Raw genomic sequence first — 26,059 nt, forward strand, 5'->3', positions numbered from 1 at the left:
GGCCCCTAAATTTAGGGATCTAGGGCCCTTAAAAGGTTTTACTTTATAACTCAAAAACGGTAAATATTTCAATATGGCTACCGTTAAAAAAGTTGTTCTTTAACATCTTATTGATCTCATGAAAATGGTGTTTTGTTTCAGTATTACATAATGTGTAGTAGAAAGCAGAAACTGTAAATAGGTAATCGTTTTCATTCGGCAAGTGAATCAGACTTCTTCGTGTGTATAACTTAAACAAACTTGCTATAAATGATATACCCTACTACGTTTAATGCTAATTTTCTTGTAAATAAGTTTTAAGCGTGCTTTATGGTTTACTATTAAATTATTTATTACAATTATTCTTTATTTTTCTTTTTTAATTAGTTTTAAAGTGAATACGTCATCAAAAAAAAGGAGAGATTAAATGTGTCTTTCTTCGTTTATTATTACAACAAACTATATAAGTAATATTAAGCTTGAAGCATCGATAATTAACGATTATTAACTGTATGCATTTTACGTTCTCCATGTTCACTTCGATGTATACAGTTATATAACCCAACCCGCGATCCCACATTGCCGAGGTTACCAGTGTATTAGGCACCTGCGGTCATAAACCATGTAAACAAAAAAAAAATCTGTGATCGCGTTTTTAAATCCATTGTGAACAAACGACGAATAATGGAAAATTATGTTTTTTATTTATATCGAATCTATAAGATTACTTCATCTCATCTTTGATTTAATCTTTATTCCAAACACGAGTGCATAAAATCATTTCGAATTTTAATCGCTTTCTTTGGCCTGTTCACGCAACGATACAATTATAAATTAAAAAAAACAATTTATTTCTCTATCCCGTGTTATTGTATTCTAGATATTTCAATTGTAATTGAAAAGGTGCTACGGCAAATAATTGCAATTAGTGATGGAAGTCTTAATACTTGTGTAAAGTAATATACGTATTATTTTTACCATCACTCTCTTGTTTCTTCATTTAATTTTTTTTTTAATATTAAATAAACAATATACATAAAAAATACTTTTAAACATACAATAATTCACACCTTCGTAGCAGCACACAGTTTACATTCAGCTCTGTCACTTTGTGTTTAAAATTTTGTAACCCAGTCCTCGTTCACGAGTGGCCGCGGAGATCAGCGAGCCGCAGTCATATCGGTGTTAAAATGCATTGTGTACTCATAACGATTAATGGAAAATTGGGTTTGAAATCATGTCGAATCTTTCATTTTATTTTATTTCACTCTATCCCACACTTTTTTTAATTAATCCTTACCGCTTGTGCATTTCAAGTTTTATGCATTTTAATTTCCGACTAAAACACTAGGTTAGCAATAATTTATTTTTCTGTCTCATGTTACTATTTATCAAGTTGGTAATTGCTTTATGAACATTAAACTGCATGTACATATACATGATAATTGTAAGTGAAGCGGACGCTTCCAATTCTAGGGAAAATCGAAAATTAAATTAAGCACTTTTGAGTTTGCAGTTATTTGCTACCAAACATATAATATATTGTACAGAATGATATACTTATGCATTTCTTTTATTTCGTCGAATAAACAGAATATCCCAATTAGACGATTTTACGGGTACATGCTTGTAAGTACATGCAGTTTTACATGGAAGAGCATTCAAAATATATACATCCCAAGCTTTTAGAATACGATTTAAAAAATAGAAAACGCACTACTGTATGTTTATCATTATCTCCTCAATAGAATATCAATTAAATTAAATCTTTTTTAAATTATTGAATTTCCGTTTATTTGAGGCACTTAAATTATCGGTCCGCTCATCTGATAGTGTTTTAATATCAGTAATATTAAAGTCATTTTAGTCAGGCATTGTTACCATTGGTGACATCGCAATTAGACAGGTGTCAGTAGATTTACGTTCACCTAAATTGTTTTTATTGAGTGTTTTCATAATTAGAAATACGTTGCTTGCGGATATCTTGTTCTCTCTGATCACATTGATAGCACGTATGAACAGCAGTATGAACACACGCTTGTGTACAAAGCAAACGGGTAATTCACAATGAAGGAAAAACAGAAAAAATGTCTCCATAAATTAAAAACACGATCACAATTATGTGTATTTAAACGATAAACAAACGGGTTTTTATCCTTCGTCCGTGCATTTAGACTATATGTAAATTTTAGCTATCTAGGTTGAAAATTGGACTTTTTCCCAAATTAAATTCAATGAACGAACATTTTCATTTCTTTGTAGAGGACTCAAGTGTTCTAAATAAAACCGCGCGGTCTGGGTTTGTCAATATGTTTTAGACCAGGACCTTCGGTAATATTAAAAAAAATGTGTTGGTCCTTTGAATGGCAATATATATTCGAATAGTAATTAAACAGACTATTAAATATATCACAGCGTGCATAAAAGGATGAAAGTTTGTTTTGTAAATAAAGTGGCTCTTATACAAATATTTTAACAAATCTTAAACAGCTAAATAATTATCTAAATTTTTTCACAAATACTACTTTGGTTCTAAGAACGCCATACAGTTGTATACATTTATTCCAAAATAATCTTTCATATTTTATGGACTGACAGGTGATTAAATTTCCTCTCATCACGATACGTACACCCCCCCCCCCTTTAAAATCCTCCAGAGCCGCCGAGAATGTCAATTGGTTGGATTGTTCAGGTACGTATACACGAAGTTGAGGGCAGGTGTTGAATTCCCAGAGAAATCCACAACCTATTTTTATGTAAACCAATAATCATACGCGACATTTTGTATTCACGAATCGTCAAATGAATGAAAAACAAGGTCTGCAACGATTAATATCCATGACTACGCTTTCCTATTTTATAAATTTTTTTTAAAATTTTATTCCTAAAACTTAAAAAAATGTAACGATTTTATGTGTTCATTGGAGTGGTCAATTAAGCGTCAAAGTGTTTACTATTAGTTTCTTGGGCTAGGGGTGGGGGGGGGGGGAGGTACCTGTTTTTGCAATTTTTGATTTTTGGAATTTGCATTGCATTTCCGACAATTAATAATTTCATTTCTAAAATTTATTATTTTCATTTTGGATTTTTTGGACTATATTTCCAGCAATTTAATGTTATCAAAATTGATGGAATTAAAATTCAAATAGGGTATAAATGGTGAAGAACTGCAAATTTATAAGGGATGATATAAGGAGAAAATGACCAGTATTCAAGCTCAAAAGACCATTCAAACAATACAAAGCAGGAGCAGTACAAACACAAACCTTTTAAAATTAGAGGTGGAATCAGGTGTCATGGATCCGTTTCATGCCAGCACCTACCCCAGCACGAGACCTTGGTTAATACGGTCTAATCCATAGGACCGGTCTTCATGTCTCGTTTTACTACTATCCAAACTGGACATAAAAAATTCTCAATGATTTTTTTAATCATTGTGTTGAACCTAATAACTTATTTCGACTTGATGTATGGTCGGAAAGAACATGGCTGAACATATCCAGTCAGAAACCCACAGACTGGGATTCCTCTAAACTAGTGTGTGTTATGACCTTGATACAAGGTCATGTGGACGAGTCAATGTCACTGTCTGAGAAACTCTAAATTCGCTACCGTATTTCTACTAGTAAAACATTGCTGGTATCATGTAGAGTGTGACAGGGCATTGACTCAAGTTCAAGGTCACCAAGGATAAGATGATTTTGACTGGATGAACATCTTAAAGAACATCTGAACTTTTCAAGTCGATAACATATGGATTAGGTTTTATAACCAGTGTTTGTCAAGGTTTGACGCAAGGTCATTTGGAAAGTACAAGGTCACCTACATTCCTTTACAGTCTTTTTCCTAGCCAACATTGTAACTTGCTTCCCCCTACAAGATTGCTTACATGTATTACTTTAGAATGTGGCATGACCTAGGCTCAAGGTCACTTCTTCATGTCCGCAGCTCCAACGGAAGACCTATTCGTTGCTTTGCAACGAGCTCGGCTCTAGTTAATTATATTTTTTCAGTTTCAGTGTGTTATTATGTTTATTATGTGTGTGTGTGTGTGTGTGTTATACATTTGCATTTACATTAAAGGAATATATATAACAGACGTGAATGTAAATATCTTTCCTTTATTTTAAGCTTCATTTTGTTCGAGCAGATATTCAAAAACTATAAATAGTGTATTTTTTTTTTCTATTTAATTGATTTTTCAAGCTGACAATTTGGAGGATAAGGTATTTTTTTTTTTTTTTAGTTTTTTTGAAGTGTGTGTTAAATGCATTCTTTTCAATATTCCTTGCAAATGCTTTTTTTCTTTTTTCCTTTTTTTTTCTTTTTTCTTCCCCTTTTTTGGAAACACTTCCTTAGCAAAGATTTAAAATAGACTATTCTTCATTTCACCACAATGTTAATATCTTTCGAATTCTAGTATGCAGAAATGGAACATATGGTGCCGCATGCAGTTTACAGTGCAAATGGCATTGCGCAGATAATGATATTTGTAACAATGTAGATGGACACTGTGAAAATGGTTGTACAGCTGGATGGGAAGGAGAGCAATGCGAAAAAGGTCTGTTATAATACCAGACTGTTATAAGGCCAGATATAGATTTGTATTTGTCATAAAGTTTGTGCTATTGTTGACCTCAAAAGGGAATTAAGATTATAATGAAGTCAGGTTTACATAAAAATATAGTTTAGAGCTAATTTTCTATAGTTGTCAAAGAATGCGTGCATTCATGTTCAATCCTCCATATAAACAAATAAAGATGACCTGTAACAGCAATACAATTAAAGCTGGATAAAAAATGGCAAAGATATAATATACGTTATGAATTTATTCAGCTTAAATGCCAAATGAATATCTTTCATTTGAGTTTCATTTGTCTGTGATAACAACAATTTGAACACTGTGTTACATCCCCCTTTCCTGTATTTTGTATGTTGTCTATTTTCATTGAATCTGGGTTTCGAGTTATTCAACTAAAACTTCCATTTTAAAGCGAAATATTGTATCATATTGTTTAAGATAGTTTTTCTAAGATTCTGAGTTTTCAAAATTACTTATTGTTTAATTAAATATAACAATATTACATACATGTATTTATGATTCTCTGACAAATGCGACCATAAAAAGGTAGTTTCATTATATTTAAAGTGTGTGATAGAGGAAAATACGGAGCAAATTGCACTTTCAACTGCAGTGAGAACTGTTTAGATACAGAAAATTGTGATCGTTTTGATGGAGAGTGCTCAGCAGGCTGTAAAACTGGATACACTGGTCCTCTTTGTGATATAGGTTAGTGTAACATATTTAAATTAAAGTCATGGTAGATAATTTTTCAGATGAGTGGAACCAATTTACATATTTTGGATTTACATATTTTGGTAAAACAATATAACAGCTGAACTTCGTTTTCCCGAACACCGATATCTCGAATATCATGGATATGTTGAAGCGATTCTGAAATTCCAAGCCCTTATTTCTTACGAATTTTACCCTGGATATCTCGAATTCTCAGATATCTCGAAGTATTTAATCTGTCCCATCAAGTTCGAGATACACTGTAACGAGGTTTGACTGTATATGGAATTTAGACGTAATTTCGGTTTCGGTAAGAAATCATTGTAATAAAGTAATCATTTACAATCTCTCTATTTTATGGATTATAAACATGATTTTAAGTACATTATACATTATTCTAATTTTTTTTTATAATCTCGTATGAGAGTTCCTGACTTGTTCAAATATCACACAGTATAAACGTGTTGTGGTCCGAAATTTTGGAATAGTCTTTTTGAAGAAAGTTATAACTTCCTTTGTATTGTTTGTAAAAATTACTCATCAATCAGTCAAGGAAGTATACAACTTAGTATTTCTGAAAAAGAACAAATTAAATCCATTTGACTCTGTTTCGATATATATAATTCATATGCTCAAAAATTTGATTTTTCTTTCTTATAAGATTTGATGTTTTAATCTCGAGGTTTTTTCTTTTTCTTTTCATTATAATCAATAAAGGAGGAAAACTCGACTATCTGACAAGTATCTTAAGTTGTGGACCATATCACTTCAAGAAATTCAATGCATATTGACTTATTATATTCCATCTCAACTTACTGTACGATCGTCTTTTATCATTTATTAAGTTACAGTTGCAGAAAAGGGAAATTACACACAACTTCTTGGTGTTTGCATTGGTGCAGGAACAATCTTTCTTACACTATTAATATCGGGGATTTTTCTTCTTCGGTTGGTTTATTTATTTATTTATTTATTTATTTTTGTTTTCTTCATCTTATTTGTTGAAATTGACATTTTTAACATATATATTCAAGTTATTTAAATTTAAGAAAGTCAGGTTTTGTTGGGTAACTAATTAATTGATAATTTGAACAGATTCGATTATAATCTAGAAACACTTGAGCATATCTTAATGAAAACTTAATATATATTTCGTACGACCATTTATAGGATGAAAAGTAAATCGCGGACAAAACTCAGACTTATTGACAATGAAGAAAGCATAGAACTCCAAACAATTGCTCAGAGGAGAAACACCATTCGAAATCGTCGTAAGAATATTTCTCAACTTAATTTCAATGAAGATTTTTTAACAATGTGTTTACAATAATAATGCAAGGTACTGTGTCAAATTGTAATTTCTTAAGTCAACAAAGAAAAAGCATTGTTGTGGAAAATTGGCCATAGAAAGCTTCCTTCTAATAAACGACGACTACTACATGTATAACGTAGTTATTTATACATATAAATTGCTTCAATATTTGTGTTATACTTTTTGATAATTTCTGACTTCCTTTTAAACATACATTCGTTATGTAGATATTTTACCACATTCAAGCATCTTTTTCTCGAGATAATGATGTAAAATCAAATATTTTCGTGGGTGCTAATTTTCGTGGTTTGAGGAAAAAATTGTTTTGGGGGAATTGATTTTGTTGGTTGAAAAAAAAATCCCTTGTGGTATATATGAAATCTTGCATTTCGTTGAGAAAATGGATTTGAAAGTCATTCCATACCACGAGAACAACGAAAATTTAATTCCCACGAAAAAGGTATTTCACTGTAGAATACACATGCTAATGAGTAAATTGTAGGTACAATTCTTTGTGAGAGCATTAGAAATGAAAGAGACGACCATCCCCTGTCTACTGTGGACCCATTTTCAAATGACCGAAGAGGTTCTCTTTCTCGTTTAAACAAAATAATATCAACGAAGGACCTACAGAAAGTTATAGCTAAAATGTCAAAATACGAAAATGCAGGATTTAAAAGAGAATACAGGGTATTTGTACATGTCATTTTATGTAATTTTAAAGATATTATAATTTTCAGATATTATTAAAGAATACACGATATTTGTATCATTCATGTTTTTAGTATGAAATCTTTCGCAAAAATCCTTGTCTTTGTTGCATCTCGGGCTAGTACAATTTAAACAGATTTTCAGCTGAATATTTATTTATTAACTAATCTGAAGATTAAATGCGCATTGAAGTATTCTTTATGAAAGGATTCTCTTTGATCGTAAAAGAAAAGAATTTTGTTTTCAGGTAGTAGTTTATCTTAGTTCTGAAAAGTGGCATCAACCCAATTTAGTCCTATTCAATCCTATCGAAGATTCCAAAAAGCTACAATTATATTTCTAAAATTTTAAATTATTAATCAATTAAATCGGGAGATAGAATATATTTCAAGGAGACACTTGTCAATCAAGACATTGAAAATATATAAAAGCTTAATTCCAGTACTATCAGTGCTAAAATAGGGATCATTATCTCGCAGCGGGTCTGTAAGAAACGGGAGGGTTGGTGCTACCCCAATAATTAGTATATACTATGCAATAAGAACAGTAAATGTACGGTTGAGCTCCCTCCTCCCCCCCCCCCAAATTAACGACTTGTCACCTTTGTTTGCTTGTCAACGAATTTGTGATTTGTTGGCCTCCTCCCTTCCCCCTTTTGTTTGTCATGGAATTTCTGTGAGGTTAAAGCCCCCAAATTGGAATTACTGAATGCATAGAGAAGCAGAGAGAAAGTAAGTTTAATAATTTGCACTTCAAAGCCGAGATGTATCAATATTGTAGAAAATATTTTTAAAAAATGGGGTTTTATAGTGTATGTAATGAAAATTTGGGAAACACTTCTGGCACTATAAGGTTCAGAGTTCTTCATGTGCATGTACAAGGGTTGTCCCAGAAAAAAGCGAACTTTTTAAATATTTCATAAACTACCTGACCAAAATTATTCGTTTTTGGCAGAATGTTGGGAAATGATATTTTCGTTATTTTGACCAAATACTATATGGTTGGAATGTCGTATGCATTTAGAAATAGCTTTTAAAGGTTGTTCAATATCGGTGGTCTGCGCAGGGCAATTTCTTGACTTTCAAAATTAGCATTGCCATCTACGTTTCTCTTGATTTAATGGCTATATGGAAATATAATGTGACAAAAATTAAATCCATAGAAACTGTACGATCTAGAGTACTGGTGTGTAAAAAGAAATTAATACTTCGACTTCAAAAATGACAAAATATGACTGTTTAATGTTGATTAAGGTACATACCAATTTTTAACTTTGTAATATTGGTGAAACGAAAAACAATGAAAATGTTTGGGGGGGGGGGTTTCTGGGAAAACCCTCGTATATTGAATTATTTTTAATTTTGATAAAGTTATTTCACCGTGTTCTGGTTTCCTTAAGAACCCTCTCTACACTGCAAACTAAAGAGTTCTGATTCTATGGTATTTTTATGTAGTTAGAGTGATCTGCTCTTAGATCTAAATTCTAAAAAAAAAAAGAAAAGAAAGAAATTTACAGTATATTACTCATTTTGTAATTAATTCAAGTATTCTTAACATTTTAAAATGCCAAAACATGTTATTTACATGTATTGTCTCTATGGAAGTAACAGCAGTGATTTCTATTCACTGATACTGTGTTGTGTTTGAACATTTTTCCTGGGGGTAAATGGCACGTACCATATATTAAAAATTAAATAGATGAGCTCAATATTAACATCTTTACACAATATATTTTTCTCAATATACAAAAAACATTTTGCACTGGTGTAGAGAGGGTCCTTAATGTATATTTAATATTAAGAAAGATAAGAATACAAATTGTGAACTTAACAATCTCTTATATTAATAACTTTGATACCAATCTTATTGCTGTACAGTCTCATCATCCTGAGAACAGCATGGTTATTAGTCCCCTACCGGTTAAACCGGAGGACACTATAGGTTCCATCTGCGTCTGTCCGTCCGTCCGTCTGTCCCGCTCTCTCTCCCTTTGTCTGTCCCACTAGGTTTTCATTTTTCCTCAAAACTTGCAGATATTGAATTGTTTTTTGGTAAGTGAGTGTATCTTGATGAGTTACAGATCCAGTTTGTATTTCGTTCATTGATTTTTGACGGAATTACGACCTTTTCAATTTTTAAGGGTTTCCGCTATTTTCTTCTTAACCCAGATATTGAGTTGATTTTTGGTATAAGACTTTACTTTGATAAGTTAAAGATGAAGTTTGCAATTCGTTCCGATTCAATGATTTTTGACGGAATTGTGGCATTTAAAATTTTTAACAGGAACCAGATTACACTTGCCAGTAGGGAACTAGTATTGCTAATTTAATTCTTATATATTGTTATGAAATCAAACAAATTAAAATAAAAATATTGTTTTAGCAAATTACAAAAGGAAAACTTTTTCCTTACATCGAGGCCAGGAGACCGGAGAATATTGAGAAAAACAGATTCAAAGCTATCTATCCTTGCAAGTATAAAAGTTGTATACTTTCAGGTTAAAAAGCAAAATCTTTTTTTTCAAAATCTCTCTCTCTCTCTCTCTCTCTCTCTCTCTCTCTCTCTCTCTCTCTGTGTGTGTGTGTGTGTGTGTGTGAGGGTGTGTGTGTGTCTGTGTCTGTGTAATTTTTTTTCTATATCAAAAGGTTTTCATTAACAGATGACCACTCCCGAGTTGTTCTTGAGACAGCATTACCAAATGAATCTGACTACATCAATGCTAACTTCATCGAGGTAATTAATTGGTGATTCACAAATGTTTATACTTTGCAATCAGTCAAACTTAAAAAAAAAAACCCTGAATATTATCAGTAAATATAATTTACACACAGATGTCTTAATATCAAAGGATGATTTTGAATCAGAATATTCTTATCCATCTTTTAATTGTGCATTTTTTAAATTCACATTTTTTCTATAATTGATATACAGGATGCACAGGAAGAAATTTCGTATATAGCTACTCAAGGTATGTGTGACAAAACGCGGATATTCGCAACGTACATTACTGAATAGATGGTAAAAAATCACTTTGATTCACACTTTAGGTACAAGGTTTGTTATTGAGACATTTACCTTTACTTAATAATTCGCGCAAATTCGTCAACATTTTAGCACGAACAAATGAGACAAATGTCCAAAATGTGTAATTTAAAGGATAATTAGATAAGTCCCGGTGAAATCAAATTCTCTCTTTTCTTAAACGATTATTTAAAAAATAAAATGTTTAGTGTTACCTCAATATAAATTTCATAATGTGTCAAATTACATGTTGACTTAGCATTACGCAGTGTCGATTTTTGCACCATGGGTCAACGTTATTTGATGGTCATTCGGAGTCTTTGTTTTAACTGTGGATGAAATTTTTGTTATAAAAAAAAAATACAGTGTATTTATGAAAAAAACTACGGAAGCGTATTAGTGTCAGGTATTTTTTTTTAAGTTGGTAATTCTAACTTTACAGTTGGCTTTTCGAACTTTAAAGTAGATATTCCAACTTTATCTTGGCTTTTTCACTTTTAAAGTTGGCTTTTCCAATTTTAAAATTGGTTATTTCAACTTTAAAGTTGATAATTCCAACTTTAACGTTGAAAAAGCCAACTTTAAAGTTGTTGATTCCAACTTTAATATTGGCTTTTCCATCTTTGAACGGCTTTATGCGTAATATTCAGATACGCAGCTCTGTTAAGGCTGCATAAAGGAGGTTGGGCATAATTTACACGGGAAATGTCTACTGTGACATCACACAAATATAGCAGTTCCTCAAAACAACAGAAAATTAAATAATTTGCGGTTTTCAACTGCATAAGAGTGATGGACTACATCAAATCTTACCACTGCATTCATTTTTGTCGCTAGTTGAATCCTAAATAGCACAATATAAACAAGTCACTGATCGCAATGCACTTGTCGACATGACGTCATCATGGTAAAATTTGACGCATTTTATGTGCAGTGAGAGGCGGATCAAGAAATTCTTCCACAGTGAAAAACAGATTATTTTAAAACAGAATATTATATACAAATCTGAGGTACACCATTAATACAAATCTGAAACCCTTGTTTAGTGCCATTATTTGAAAACTATGGAGAGAATACATTGAATTAATTCTACGGTGTTTTTGTGTACAGGGTGTGCATGTTTCATACCTAGGTGCCTCATTAAATCGCCTTTTCGCAAGGGCATACACTTAAAAGATCTTGACCATTTTTTGAATATGCATAACGGAACATGCCTTAACTTGAAAAGTGCTGCTGCTTTCCTGAAATCAAGAGCATTACTAAATAAATGAATAAAGTAAATGGTAAAGGTCACACATATCTCGACTAGAGCCAAATAACTTGAAATTTAAACTAATAAAATGCGAATTCTATTTAAAGCAGCAGTACTTTCCATAAACTACAAGTTATATTGATACTATTTATTACTGATATTTTTAATTCTAACTATTGTATGCCCTTGCGATATTGGAATCTGTTTATGACCTACATACAGTACACATTACATGAATTTATCACGTGACTGTCAAATAACGTGACCAAACTAAATTCCGTACAGAGCTGGTATAAAATGTTATTTCAATTAAAGTCATGAGATAATATAGTAGCTTTACAAAAATAAATTCAGTTTAAAAAGGTATGTATTTATGCACGTTTATATTCCGTTGATTTCTTCGTAGTACGCCTTAACAGTCCTACGTACTTTGTAGCTAGACTCGTGTTGCCGTTTTATGCATGTAATTACAATGGAAGGAAGCGATTTAATTATGAAATTTAAATGAAAAAAGAAGGAATTATTTCATTATGTTTTCATATATTGAATAGATACATTTAGTTCTGTTGAATCTGAAGCATGTTCGGTAATATAGTGTAGATTCGCCCTTTATATCAAACACTCAATACTGGTCTCATTTGCTTATTCTCTTAACAACAAAAAAATGTATGACTGATCTCTTCAATAGGTTTTGTTGAAATCCGGTCATGTAAGGGATTGTATGAAGGTATTCTTTACGTAATTATATAAGATGGATCAAAAGAAATATAAGTGTTTTTATTAAAATTTGGAACTTATATGTAAAGTCATAGGGAAGGTGAAGGTAAAAAAAAAAATAAATTGACACAGATTAATTGCTCACCAATCTATCTCATTATTCATTTCAGTATTCATTTTGCATTAATGAAGCTGGTAATAATTTAAAAGAAAGGCAAGAAGCCAAGGAAAAGGGCTACAAGAGCTCAAATTAAAGTTGAAAAAGCCAAAATAAGAATAAAGTTGGAATCACCACCTTAATTACTATTAATTACTATTACTAACTAACATTAAAGTTCGAAAAGCCAACAATAAGGCTGGAATTTCAAACTTTGAAGTTGGAATTACCAACTTTGAAGTTAGAAAAGCCACTTTTAATGTTGGAAAAGCCAAGAATAAAGTTGGAGCTACCAACTTTAAAGTTGGAATTAAAAACTTGAAATTTGAAAAAAAAACAACTTTAAATTTGGAAATTCCAAGATTAAAAGTTGGAAAAGCCAACTTTTAAGTTGAAATAACCAAATTAAAAAAATGGTATATGACACTTATACGCTTCCTTAAAAACAAACCAATAGACACGTTTTTTGCATTTTTATTGTTTAAACATGTCCTTAGTCTAGACAAGAGTTTTCCACAGCCCCCCCCCCCCAAAAAAAAAGTAATCACGTTCTCTGCACAGTTTCGACGTCAAATTCATTTTGTCATTGTAATCAAATTTATATACCGTGCTTAAATTATTTCATTATCTTCGTATTTCTGAACGAAATTCTATCCAACCCGCACAAAATTAGGTCAAAATAAAACTGAAAAATTACATACACACATCTACTTTATATTCGCTCTTATTTTGCACTCAGCGGGAGTTTGAACGTACGTTTTACATATTTTTAATATCTGATTTTGTGACTGGACCAGGTACCCCTACCTTTGACACCTTAATATGCCATTGAAAAGAAGAAATCATTTTTATGTAAAACATTCCTTGCTCTTATGAATTCATAGTGTTTATCAAACGCATATGCCAATTTTCAACAAAGAGCGTTCATTACAAAAAAGAATAATATAATGTCTCATTAATTTCTGAACAACCTTCGTATAGCGTTACAATGGATTTTTACGTCAAGATATTCTAAACTTGATTTGAAACAGGGGGATGTATTACAGACTTTATGTTTAAATTTATACTGCCTGTTGACATTTTAGTCGCCCGCATACATGTAGCGCGGTGGTAAGAGCGTTTGCTCTAGAGCTATTGTGTAATGAGTTGATCCTTACGTCGCGGGTTCGAATCCTAATGCGGGACTTGGAGACCGGTCTTTCGGATAAGATATTAATCGAGGTCCCGTGTCCAGTAGGTGCTAGCTCGAAAAATATCCCTCACTGCTAATGGTCCCTAGTATAGGTATAAAATTTGCAGCCCTCCAGCGGCAAGTGGTGTCGTCTCAATATGTGTGAAAATTCCTCAAAAGGAACGTTTAACAAAACAAACACAATTTTTCTTAATTATTGTAACAAACTTGAGTATATTGCAGTTAATCACAACTCTTTTGAAGGCGATTATATTCACGTTGATTTTCGCTTAGATTATGTTAACAAATCTGCGTATTAATATAAATTGTATTCTTATTTTAGGTCCAAAAGAAAAGACAGTATATGACTTTTGGTCCATGGTTTGGCAAGAGTACGTAAGGGTCATTGTGTGCTTAACAACCCTATCTGATGGAGTAAAGGTACTAAATACATGTAGTTATATTTAGTGATATCTTATAAAGATCTTAATAACAAAATTTCACTTTAAAGACTATATATATATATATATATATATATATATATATATATATATATATATATATATATATATATATATATATATATATATATATATATATATATATATATATATATATACAGGGTTCTCCACAAGGGGTTTTACCATGGCGGCCCGCCATGGTTAAATTTATGTGCGCCATGGTTAAACGAGCTGCGCCATGGTCAAAATCGGCCGCCGCCATGATTAAATTTTTTTTTTGCATTTCAGTATTGACACTTATTTTTTAATGACTTGAGTAGTTAATTGTGTTTATACTACGACAGCCATGCACCTCGCATGCCTCGATAGAGAGCGGACCGTGCTAAACAAACACGGTCGTTGATCGGCAACAATGCTGTGAAGCGTGACAATGGAGAGTCAATCAGCTGATGATCAATATCTTGAGAGTTAAATATCCTGTACACAAGTAATTTCGGGGAATTCCAACGTGTCCACTATAAGATAACAGATTTACAAAAGATGGCATAACTAGCAATAACAACGCATCCGATGCAAGTTTCTGTGCCCAGAAAAAATTAACCCTTTCAAAATTTCCTATTCTTTAAAAATTTGTATTTAATCAATTCCTCATGCTTTGTTTTTAAGTATTAACTTTTTGATAAAATGTACGCAAGTGCCAATCGCCGTCTTAGTTTTAGAGTTACCTCTCGTTTTTATGAAACGTAGCGTGGCGCTATTTTTAGCACTGGGGCACGTGGATAAGTAAACAATGGAGGAAACTCGGCGAAAATGCAATATGTAGAAAAAAGAACATTTAGGGAAAAAAAAAGCAGAACAGAGAAAGCAATATTACAGTTATGTCAAACTTATGCCCTTGGTTATATTAAGTTACATTTTAACCATGTATGCCATCAGTAAGTTTCCATAGACCATGCAGTTAAAAAAGCTTGGGCTTTGATAGGATGTCGGTGTTCGTTCGTCTGTTCGTTTATGTGTCTGTTAACTTTTTTTTTCAAATTACCACCCATTCATCAGTTTTAGTCATATTTAATAAAACGTTTCATTCAACAGGCAACATCAATTCTGTATTTCAGTTTTTGAATAATGTTGCCATGGTTACTCTATCAAAATATTTTTTTGAAATTCCTTCAAAATGTTCCTACAGTTATGGGCCAATTTTGGTAAATTTGTAAAGTAAGATAAATAATCTCTTTTATTTTTATTTATATTTTTTTAGCTTAAAAAAATTATTGGTTATTTCAACTTTTTGTGTTGCAGTGGTTAAGTTTTGTGAAATAAATCATTGATTAATGAAGGTTAGGAAGTCTAACACGCATTCGTGTTTTCGGTCACATTTCGCCTTTGCGCAGCTTCCTCCATGGTTAAATTTTGAAATGTGGAGAACCCTGTATATATATATATATATATATATATATATATATATATATATATATATATATATATATATATATATATATATATATATATATATATATATATATATATGAATGTAATATTACGTAAAAAGAAAAGGTGTAGTGTACTTTCGGGGGGATTTAAAATATACATGTATTGTGTTATTGTAGATTAAATGTGCTCAGTACTGGCCAGATACAAACAAAATAATGAAAATTGGACACTTTACTATCCGTACTAAGAATGAAAAAGTGTATGCCAATTATACAATAAGACGCATTTATGTAAAGAAGGTGAGTCTCTTTTTAAAGATAATCTGCCTTTTAATCAGCAATTAACGTTAACCTCAATCTAGAAATATTATGCAATATACTTTGCTCTTGAAAAAGTATTTCAATTTAACAGATTAAATATTTTCAAATTCCAGGGCCAGAAAGAATTAATGGTGATGATGTGTCATTACACACAATGGTCAGACCACGATATTCTAGAGCCACTCTGCCTTGTGACTTTCCATCGCCATGTGTTGAAGATTTCTGAATCATATCTTGGGAATTTTATTCTTGTGCACTGCAGGCATTAATTATTTCTTAATGCTCTCTCTCTCTCTCTCTCTTTCTCTCTCTCTCTCTCAGTAAAAGCTGATACATGTAAAACTTGTTTGTTTTCTAATTATAATTCCAGCGCTGGAATAGGACGTACTGGAACTTTCATTGCTTTGGACGCCCTCTATCGAGAAGGTTTAAAATCAGGGAAAGTTAATGTACCAAAGTATGTAGAAACCATGAGAAGGAACAGGATGAACATGGTACAAGTGTGGGTGAGTTATGATAAATATGAAAGGACCTAATGTAAATAGGAAGAGATATGATGGCTTCATTTCATCAGTGTAGATACATGTAGAAAGTTTATTAAATTGGAACAGATTGGACAATTTAGATAACATATCAGAAGAGGTGTTTGTTTTAATAGTGACAAGTGTCTCTTCTGAGATGATTTAGATAGGAGGTATTAAAAGTACAGTTTAGCGGCTAACATCAAATATCACCAAAATATCTAAAATATTTCACTTGTGGAGACAAGCATTAAATTTGGTAGAAATATCTGTCAGATAGTCCTGTTTCTTAAAACATCTTTAGTCATCGAAATTTCGATGAACTAGTGAAGCCAAACCAGAAAATGTTAAAAAAAAATGGGACGAAAAATGTCGATAAATCCAGAGAAACAGCTAGATAGATGAACAAACACTTCAAAAAGTACTTAATAGACTAAAACCAGAGTAAAAAATAATACTTTACTCAGGAAAAGGACCGAATACAAAAAAAGTGAAGGAAACAAGACGAACACTATGAACTGTGTTCAATATGAGCAACAAAATAAAGAGTAATTGATATAAGAACAGAGACATTGAGGACTGGAAAACAATGTGTGGATTATGTGCAAAGAATGTGAAGCAAAAAAAAAAAAAAAATGAGAAAAAAGAGATTTACCACAAACAGAGCCTCTAGATATGAACCCTCGGTAATTGAAAAAGAGGTCATCCATTCTACAGCTGTAAAATAAGTAGATGTATAAAATTACATGTACTTGTAGATGAAATTGGAACAAATTGGACCAAGGCAAGGAAAACATCTCAAAACAGGGTCAGAGAACGGCCCTATGTTCAAGAAGGATTAAGTAAGTCATGCACGACGGTCAACTATGGCTATCAAATGAAGTAAATTTCGCTCGTCTTGATATCTTCACCACTAGAGTAAAGCACGCTTATAACGAACACGCTTATAACTAATTGACGCTTTTAGCGAAGTTATTTTTATTTCCCTGTAGCTTGAAACAAAAATTGTAAACTTAACGGTTATACCGAATTACGTTTATAAGGAAGCAAAATTGTCTGTCCCTGGCACTTCGTTACATGTTTAAGGGTGTTTTACTGTAATTTGTTTGCATTTATCCTCTCAAGGGCTGCACTTTTTATCGACACATCTCTCTACTTGTTTGAATACGGTAAAAATTACCTTGTACTTCTCTATGCTGCTGTAACTGTTTTAAAGATTAGGTCTTTTGGGTTCTATAAAACAACAACAACCAGTACTTTAGCGCATGCGCAGTGGACATACCTTTGAAATAACTCTTTCATCGTGTGCTGATCCAAATTCTGATTAAATATTATGCAAATAAATTTTGAAAAATTCCAAATATACAATATGAAAAATAAAGCATTTTTGAAAAATTATAGTGGCCATTTTAAAAGTGTCCTTAACTTGAAGGGAAGACGATTTTACCCTATCAGGTACTCGACAATGAACTTCGTGCCAAATTTGGTGCTTGTCTCACGTATAAAAAAATTTATGAAATATCCGTACCACTAGTACGGAAAGGATGGTTGTTCTGGAAACATATTTCAAAATTTATCTTTTCCCAATGATTTTTATTCATTTCGAAAATTTCAAACGATTTCACAACAAACCAAACTTCGAAAGGAATATATTTTCTTATGATATTCTATAAAACAGTGAAGTAGAAAAGTTTTAAAAGGTTCCAAGCTGTTTTAATGCGGGTTTTAAAAAAATATACAAGCACTTAGTCAACTATTAGAATATAATTGCTTTACTTTTAAGGAGCAATATAAAATTGTCTATCTGGCGTTGTATGAGTCCTTCAAAGGAATATCAAAGTGTAAAACACCAAATGAGTTTCTAAAGGAACACCAGGAACAGACAATCTATGCAAACTGTGGAAGAAATCTATCTGATGCACCTTTATTCAGCGAATTTGAGGTATATAATTATTATATAATGTTAAAACTACCTTATCAAGGGTACTGCTTTAAGTGTTTCATTTGTAAACAGGTTAATAAAAAAATACATTACATGGTTTTTAACATACATGTATATCTAGGATATTACATTGCACAAAAATAATAAACATAATCATATGCTCATGACATTATAAAAATGAGCTTCAACGTGATCATTTATATTGAAAGGAACTTATCAGACTCAGAAATCGGTACACTTCCGATGATATCTTGACTGGACTTGGAAGTATTGATGAAAACGATACAGCTCCAGTTTTACCACGTAAGACGTACATCTTTTTTGCAAGTAAACTCTTTCATCGTCGATCTGTATGATACCTGTACCTCTTTTTAACTTTTCAAATACAAATAATCTATTTAAAATTTAGGTACATTGTTAAACCCGGTTTCTTTATTTCCAGTTGTTATAAACATTTACTCTGGTAAGTGCCATGAATGCTTAAATTGTGATTTATTTGCAGTGAAGAAATACGCGTGTCAGCTTGCAAACGTAAAGGACAGAGAAACGCATTGCAACGCAGTTGTTCTTCAGGTATTTTGGTGTTTAATTTGTCATTTCAGAAAACAGCCTACAAAACATGAAAAGAAATCGTTTCAAAAACGTATTCTTTGGTCACTCCAAAAAATCTAAAGAACTTATTAATTTGTAGTCTTTCACGAGTAGTGACAGTCTCATCAGCGCCCAGTATCCACTTCCTGACTACACAGAAGATTTCCTACGACTGTTGAAAGACTTCAGTGTTTACATTGTGATATTTACGTGCCCTCTTAAAGACGTATCCTCGGTAAATAGAAGAAAATGTATAAAAATGTTTTATAGATGTGCAATTCCAAAGTACGTAAAAAGGACATCCTTGTGGCTAATTTGAAAATCAATGCCCACAGATTGTTTGAACATTGCATTTTAAGAAAAATAGCAGCTAATGATTTTGAAAAAAGGAACAATTGCTCCTTTTGTGACTTTCTTTTATTTCCACAGGATGAAACTCTGCCATTCAGTTAACTAAAAGACGACTGAAAATTTACTGAAGGATGACTGAATGGCAGAGCTCTGTCATTCAGTCACCTTTCAAGACCTTTCAGTGACCATTCAGTCAGTCGACTGAAAGGCAGAGTTTCATCCTCTGTTGTAGATAGATATTCACACTCTCATTTCAGTCCACGAGATGGTTCCCATTTAATGGAAAGAATAAAACAGTTGGATCATTCAAGATAAAACTAACTGACTCGACCTCTTCAACAAATTTAACAATCAGAGATATTGTGCTTCAAAGCAAGGTTTATCAATAAAATATCACATTTGACATCAATTTTGCAAATACACATGTAATATTTGATTATTTCCTTTAGAAAAATGAAGCCATGATTGTGTTAAACATCTTATTCAGGGATGTCCTGATATGAATTTGAAAGTAATTGAATGTACGTCATGGACAGAAAAACTGTCTTCTTCAAATCGAAAGGTGCTGCTTGATGTTGTAAATGAAATAGGATATGAAAATATACGGTCTGACTCAAAACTCTTGGTCTTGTCGAGGTATCTAAACAATTCTTATGCCTTTCCTATCCTTTTACATAAAGCTAATCAAAATGCATAAGTATTATTCACATACATGTAAACTTGTCTGTAGAAATGGAAAAATCATTTCTTGTTTTACAGTGATGGTGCAAAACGTTGTGGACCTTTCTGTGTTGTGTACAATGCTGTGCAACAGATATCTCTTGATAGAGAAGTGGATATTTTCGTAATTACACGTCTACTCCAATTAAGAAGGCCAGAATTTATTTCCACATGGGTATGTCAAAATGAGAGGAAAGTAAGATTAATGAATCTTCAAAATATTTCTTATTTGAAATATATAGAGATAACGAACAGTATTCAAACTCAAAACTCCATTAAACTATACAAATTTTGGAGCAGAGCAAACACGGACCTCTTGAACATCAGAGGTGGGATCAGGTGCCATTGATGAGTAAGCATATCCTGACGATCTGTCACATCCGCAGTGTGTTCCTTGTCAGGATCGGGAAATAGCGGAAAAAATCCGTCGACAAATCTGTTTGTAAATAATGGCCTAACAATTAGTATGAAAAACGTTCGTCAGCATTTGACTTAGTGATAAATTGTATTTGCTAACTAGGTCATTGTTACGAGAGGCATTCTTCCTCTGAAGCGCTTAGAATAACTTTTGTTCTGTTGTAGGAAGAATACGAATTCTGCAATGATGTTTTGGCCGACTTTATACAGAATGGATTAGTTTATGCAAACTCTAGATATCGATCTATAAGGAATACTCTCATATCATTTATTCGGTGATCTGTAATCAAAGCAATCTTATTTACCTTTGTGAACAATAACGAAAATTCTACAAGTCTACTTTAAAGTAAAGCTTTTTTTCTTTCTTGATACCAGAGTACATGTTTATATGCATATATTGGATACAAGTTTAAAAAGAGCTTAATCTTAATGATTTTTTATGCTGTCCCCATAAAACATCATACATGTATGCATGAATCGTTATTAAAGCACAATTTTATCCCGGTTCGAATTTATTCAAAAGATGCATAACATATGTAGATATTATTATTAAAATATTTTCACTGAACTGAAATCAGTATCTGTGTAATTTAAGAATTTATTTTTGTATATGAACACAGTTACTTGATTCATCAAATTTTAATTAGCTTTCTAAAACATATTGCTGTACTTTTTGTTTGAAAATATATGTATACAACTTTCAAATATTTTATGAATTATGTAAATATGGAAGATTTCGTAATAGATTATGTGCATTGTTCATAATTCCATTTTTTATGAAACGGAAGTTTCATGTTCATGACTTACAACAATAGGGAAGTAACTGGGGTTTTTTTTGTTTTGTTTTGTTTTGTTTCGTTTTTGTTTTTGCTCTGACAGGGATGTTTATCTTTCTCCGAAATGTGAAATACTACGCTTAGTTTTTCATTCTCTTTGCCGTCATTGACCTTGGGTGGAGACAAGGTAAGCAGAAAAGGATCTTCTCTTTGTTCCCTTTTTCTCGGTTAATTATATTGACATACATAATATATTTAAATACCTGTATTCGGGAAGGAAACCTTTTTATACAATTTTAAAAAGACTACGAATAAAGTCTCATTTATCTATTTTAAGAAAAAAAATACAGAAGTGAAAAAATACTTTCGTCGAAAAGATTCTTTCCTTATTGCATTCTTACATTGAAACGAAATGTAGTAATAGTGAATAACACCAGATATTGATAATTAGGGATGATTCTCCACAACAAATGGAATATTAGGTTTTCTCTCGTGTATATGTATGTAAAATATATGTAAATAATAGTGTGTAATTATTAGATATGTAATTATATGACATGTTAAGTAATGATTTTTTTTTGTTTTACTGTCGTATAAATAATTATACGACATTAATACAGCAATAAATGCTACAAGTTTGTCAAAATTTTGATAGCATTTTCTCATTCCTAATAATACAGAACTTTCTGTAGTTTTTAAACTGCTTTTATGCATTATACATGTAAGCACAAAAAAGTTGTGAATTGCTTATGAAACACACTCGTGATTTTTTTTTTTTTTATTTCATCATATATTCCTCTACCATTCTTCTAACAGAAGAAGTGAATGGAATACATGCAATTCGAATGAAAATACGAAATGATTTTTTCATGATGTAATTAACGGAATAGAGTAACCCATTTTCAAGAATTTTAAATTAAATCATTTTAATTGTAACTACACAAGCATTTCGCCTTTTGATTTTAGAAGACTAAAAATCATTGAAAATCGTTGTTTCCTAGCTTTATAATGTACATTGTGTGATAAATATCTATCAATCATAACACGTTAATAAGATTATGAGGTCTTTTTAATCGAACGTTTCAAGACAAACACACCTTTGTGCATGGAATAGCGTTAGTTTGTAAATAAGATTTCCAATCACTATCATCAAACAACAGCATGGATAAAGGTTCACTAGTAAATGACAGTCAAGCAAGTGATTACTCATTATTTTAATTCCTTAAAGCTCTAGCAGACAGTATACCGCTTATTTTCATATTTTATTTTGACTTGGTGTTTACAGTGAAAATTCTTAAAATCGATTCCCTGAAAACTGATCCTCCCTATATATCGGCAGAGTTTTAAAGTCCCGGCAGAAATCTAAACATTCTTTTACAGATATTTTTTTTCAAAACTGGCGACCCTTGAAAACTGAACACCGGCCAATTTTACAAAATTAAAAAGTTTTTTTAGAATCTTGTAGCTGTGAAAAAATGAAAATGACCTCATGGGTTTTAGATTGTTAACCATGCTGTAAAGGGGTGAACAATTACTTGGCTTGTCTAAAAGATCAGTGTAAGTTGTGTAAACATGATTTAACCTTATAAATTATATAACTTGATATCAAATGCCTTATGATAAATGGTATTTGTGTTGTATCATACTTTTAGTGGATATAAGCGGCCTTACACTTGTATGCTAAATGAAGACTTGGAAACCGAAAAACACATGTGTATCAAAGTACATATTTCATGATTTAAAAAAACTGAAATTTTCCACATAAATTTTTAAATTGTTAATTTTCACAAAAATTTGAAACAATATTGTGAATGATGTAAACGATATACATGTACATCTATGGTGCTCAGATAAAAAGATGAAGTAAGTACTCTTCCTTTGTCTGTTCTACTTATAATTTGATTTTTTAAAAAGAATTAACAGTATTTGTGGTTATTATACCTAATAAGAGAATATTTGAGGTGAATGTCTTATATCTTGTACAAATTAGGTACAAGAGGATAATTAATTAGATGTTGATAGATAATTATACAAGATGCCGAACTTAGAAACCAGCATCAAAGTGAAAAGTGTCTACCTTGTGCATCTATGTAACCCTATTAAAGAGACTAATAGAATGGCTACTACAATTAGTTTTTTCTCAATATTTAATCCATAGACATTTTTTAGCTTGAAAACTGGTTTTTGATATACAGATGACTGTGTGTATTGTTTGTTACAACATTAGCTAAAATTCTACATAATACTGCTGGAATGCATTTTTTCTCAAATATGTCTCATGATAAACCATCACTACATAGTAAATTCTCAGTAAACCGGTCACTTTTCTCATCAGGCCATTTCAGTCAGTCCGGTTTAGAGAAGTTTTACTGCATACTCAACCACTCCAAATGCAGTTTTGACCGCTGAAGGGGTAACAAATTATTATTGTTTTACAATTTAGTGCAAGCTAACATAAATGATTTCTAGATGTGTATGACGAACCAAAAAAGGAAAAGAACTTGCTCATATTCTTCAATTTTCAGAAATACTCAGAACAGTTTATTGGAAATGTATACAGTTAAATATGCTTATTGAAAAGTGCAATGGACGAAAATTTATTCATTATAAAGTATCATATCCAATACATTCATAACACGTTCTAAGAGAAAAGCAGTACAATTATATACGCTTTTTGATCATCAGGGTCTTCGTAATCTCTATGACATCAGTAACTGTAGAATATCTTGGAAACGTCATGGATATCATTTTGTACGCTTATTGAGGCGTAATTAACACAAAAGTCATCTTCATCTCACTTGTCTTCAGTTACAGTTGGATATCGAGAGGACCCATCATGAACATTATTCAACACGTTAAGTGAGGCTTTATCATCATGAGGGTCTCCTTTATCTCTCTGCCATCACGAAGTATGGGATTCCACGGCAAATACCAGGAACTGGAATACCAGGGGCCATTTAGGAGGGCCAGACGACAACAGCTGAACCACCATCTTCCTCTGAAACCGGAAACCAGAAGCACACTGAGAACGACATATATCGTTATCTCTATCTCGTGTACTGAAGGCCATTCCATTGGAATCGAAGTCCTTATGACTATGTAACAAATGTCACCTAGATGATAAATAGAGGATATTCAATGTTTTGTAGTTGGATATGGAATTTATCTCACGAGTGGGACAGGATGTTTGATATTTTCAGAATTGTTTTGACAGACGAAAAACAGAAAATTTAAGGAATATTTTCAAAGACAAGAAGCATAAAATTAAAGGAATTTTTCGAAAAATATTAAACAGACAATTAAATAATCGGTTTAGAAATGAAAAACAGAAAAATCAAGGGAAAGTTTGGCAGATGAAAATACAAAAAAAAGTAATGGTTTCTGGGAAAAAAATTAGCAACATGGAAGGAAAACAATAATTCAATATTTAAGAAGATTTAATTGACTTTCTTTTTGTTAATTGACATGAAAATAAATTCATTATTTTACAGACAAGTGATATTACAGCAAATATTTGATAAATAATAATTTGTATGCTTTCCGATAGGTTTCCTTTATATTTACCAAAAATTTCAAAAAGATATGGAAATATTGTATGGTAGAAAAGGTATAGAAATATTATCTTCAAAACTTATTGACCGAATTTAATAACGGTAAATTTTGTATGACTTGTAAGTCCAGTAAAAAAAAAAAATACGATTAATGAAGTGATTGAAGGCATAACTTTTATCACAGAGAGAGAGAGAGAGAGAGAGAGAGAGAGAGAGAGAAGAGGGGGTTCAGTAACAAAGAGTAGCTAAAGTAATTGTTATGTTCCTAATCTGCATATCTTCTAAGAAATTCTCTCTCTCTCTCTCTTTCTCTCTCTTTGTGCGTGTATGTGAGTGCTTTCATAGCCATATATTTTACTTATTACTTACCTAAAGTTCCCGCAGAAGGCCCTCGTAGAAAGAGTGTGTAGTTATCCATTTCATCAGAAACAGAAAAAAACTGATCGTAATATTCATATAACGTGCTATTTTTTAATGTGATGGAGACGTAGAGAGACGAGTTCCTTCCCTTGGTTAGTTGATGGATTACGTCATTTCCTTTCATTTCATATCAGAGAAATACAGTAGTTGCATAGAAGTAAGTGTACGATGGGTGATCTAAAAGGTCTGCATGCCCCCACCCACATGTTTGTCAAATCTGTGCAGGTAAACATTGTCGCAAACTCTGCCCAAAATTCAAACAAAACAAACCCAAACAAATCACCAGGGACAACAACACAAACTCCTTCAAGCCCTCCACCTCAAATAAACAGTAAAATAACAACTCCTATAAAACACACTATTCTAGCTGCCTACTTGGAAGGGTATGACTGCACTTTGGCAAACTTTTTAATTGAAGGTTTTAAATTTGGTTTTAAAATTCCATATCAAGGGCCTAGGCATTTTCGCCTCTCCTCAAATTTGCCTTCTATTCAAGGGAAAGAATCTATCCTGAAACAGAGAATTCAACAAGAATTGCAAAATACTCGCATAGCAGGTCCATTTATGGAACCTCCTTTCCCTAACATTCAAGTCTCTCCACTAGGCTTAGTCCCTAAAAAATCACCAGGGGAATACCGATTAATACACCATTTGTCTTTCCCCGAGGGAGGGTCTATTAACCATCATATCCCACAAGAATTTTGTACTGTGCAATACCAGTCAGTCCAAACAGCTATAGAAATCATAAAACAATTAGGAAAAGGTGCTCTTTTAGCTAAGACTGATATTGAAAATGCATATAAGCAGATTCCCATACATCCCGATGATTTTGAACTCTTGGGTTTTATGGTGGGCAATCTCTATTATTATGACAAGATTTTACGGTTGGACTTAGCTATGCATGTAATTTATTTGAAAAATTTAGCACGGCACTTCAATGGA

General features: G+C 32.0%; 2 protein-coding genes and 1 long non-coding RNA gene across 3 annotated transcripts; all 3 read left to right on the plus strand.

Moving 5' to 3' along the window:
• Nucleotides 1-13,713: 13,713 nt before the first annotated feature.
• Nucleotides 13,714-16,328, plus strand: LOC133188695 (tyrosine-protein phosphatase 11-like). The gene is made up of 4 exons (XM_061324197.1): nt 13,714-13,729; nt 13,960-14,057; nt 15,685-15,807; nt 15,942-16,328. Exons 1-4 carry the CDS (start codon nt 13,714-13,716, stop codon nt 16,095-16,097), a joined length of 393 nt encoding a protein of 130 aa, XP_061180181.1. The 3' UTR covers nt 16,098-16,328.
• A 2,190-nt stretch (nt 16,329-18,518) lies between these two features.
• On the plus strand, nt 18,519-19,111 carry LOC133188996 (uncharacterized). The gene is made up of 3 exons (XR_009721373.1): nt 18,519-18,594; nt 18,794-18,864; nt 18,983-19,111. It is a non-coding gene; the product is annotated as an uncharacterized LOC133188996 (long non-coding RNA).
• A 41-nt stretch (nt 19,112-19,152) lies between these two features.
• On the plus strand, nt 19,153-20,731 carry LOC133188696 (receptor-type tyrosine-protein phosphatase epsilon-like). Its single transcript, XM_061324199.1, has 4 exons — nt 19,153-19,167; nt 19,721-19,869; nt 19,993-20,128; nt 20,536-20,731. Exons 1-4 carry the CDS (start codon nt 19,153-19,155, stop codon nt 20,647-20,649), a joined length of 414 nt encoding a protein of 137 aa, XP_061180183.1. The 3' UTR covers nt 20,650-20,731.
• The last annotated feature ends 5,328 nt before the right edge of the window (nt 20,732-26,059 follow it).

This window comes from Saccostrea echinata, unplaced genomic scaffold (genome assembly GCF_033153115.1).
Source record: "Saccostrea echinata isolate AGI-Se365-2 ecotype Australia unplaced genomic scaffold, CSIRO_AGI_Sech_v1 ptg000016l, whole genome shotgun sequence".
Taxonomy (NCBI): domain Eukaryota; kingdom Metazoa; phylum Mollusca; class Bivalvia; order Ostreida; family Ostreidae; genus Saccostrea; species Saccostrea echinata.

Excerpts from the sequence above, each read along its gene's own strand:
- LOC133188695 (XM_061324197.1), top strand. Across the intron at positions 14,058-15,684 it reads CCCTATCTGATGGAGTAAAG|ATTAAATGTGCTCAGTACTG; the intron begins GTACTAAATACA and ends GTGTTATTGTAG. Across the intron at positions 15,808-15,941 it reads GACGCATTTATGTAAAGAAG|GGCCAGAAAGAATTAATGGT; the intron begins GTGAGTCTCTTT and ends TTCAAATTCCAG.
- LOC133188696 (XM_061324199.1), top strand. Across the intron at positions 19,870-19,992 it reads AAACTCTTGGTCTTGTCGAG|TGATGGTGCAAAACGTTGTG; the intron begins GTATCTAAACAA and ends CTTGTTTTACAG. Across the intron at positions 20,129-20,535 it reads CAGAATTTATTTCCACATGG|GAAGAATACGAATTCTGCAA; the intron begins GTATGTCAAAAT and ends GTTCTGTTGTAG.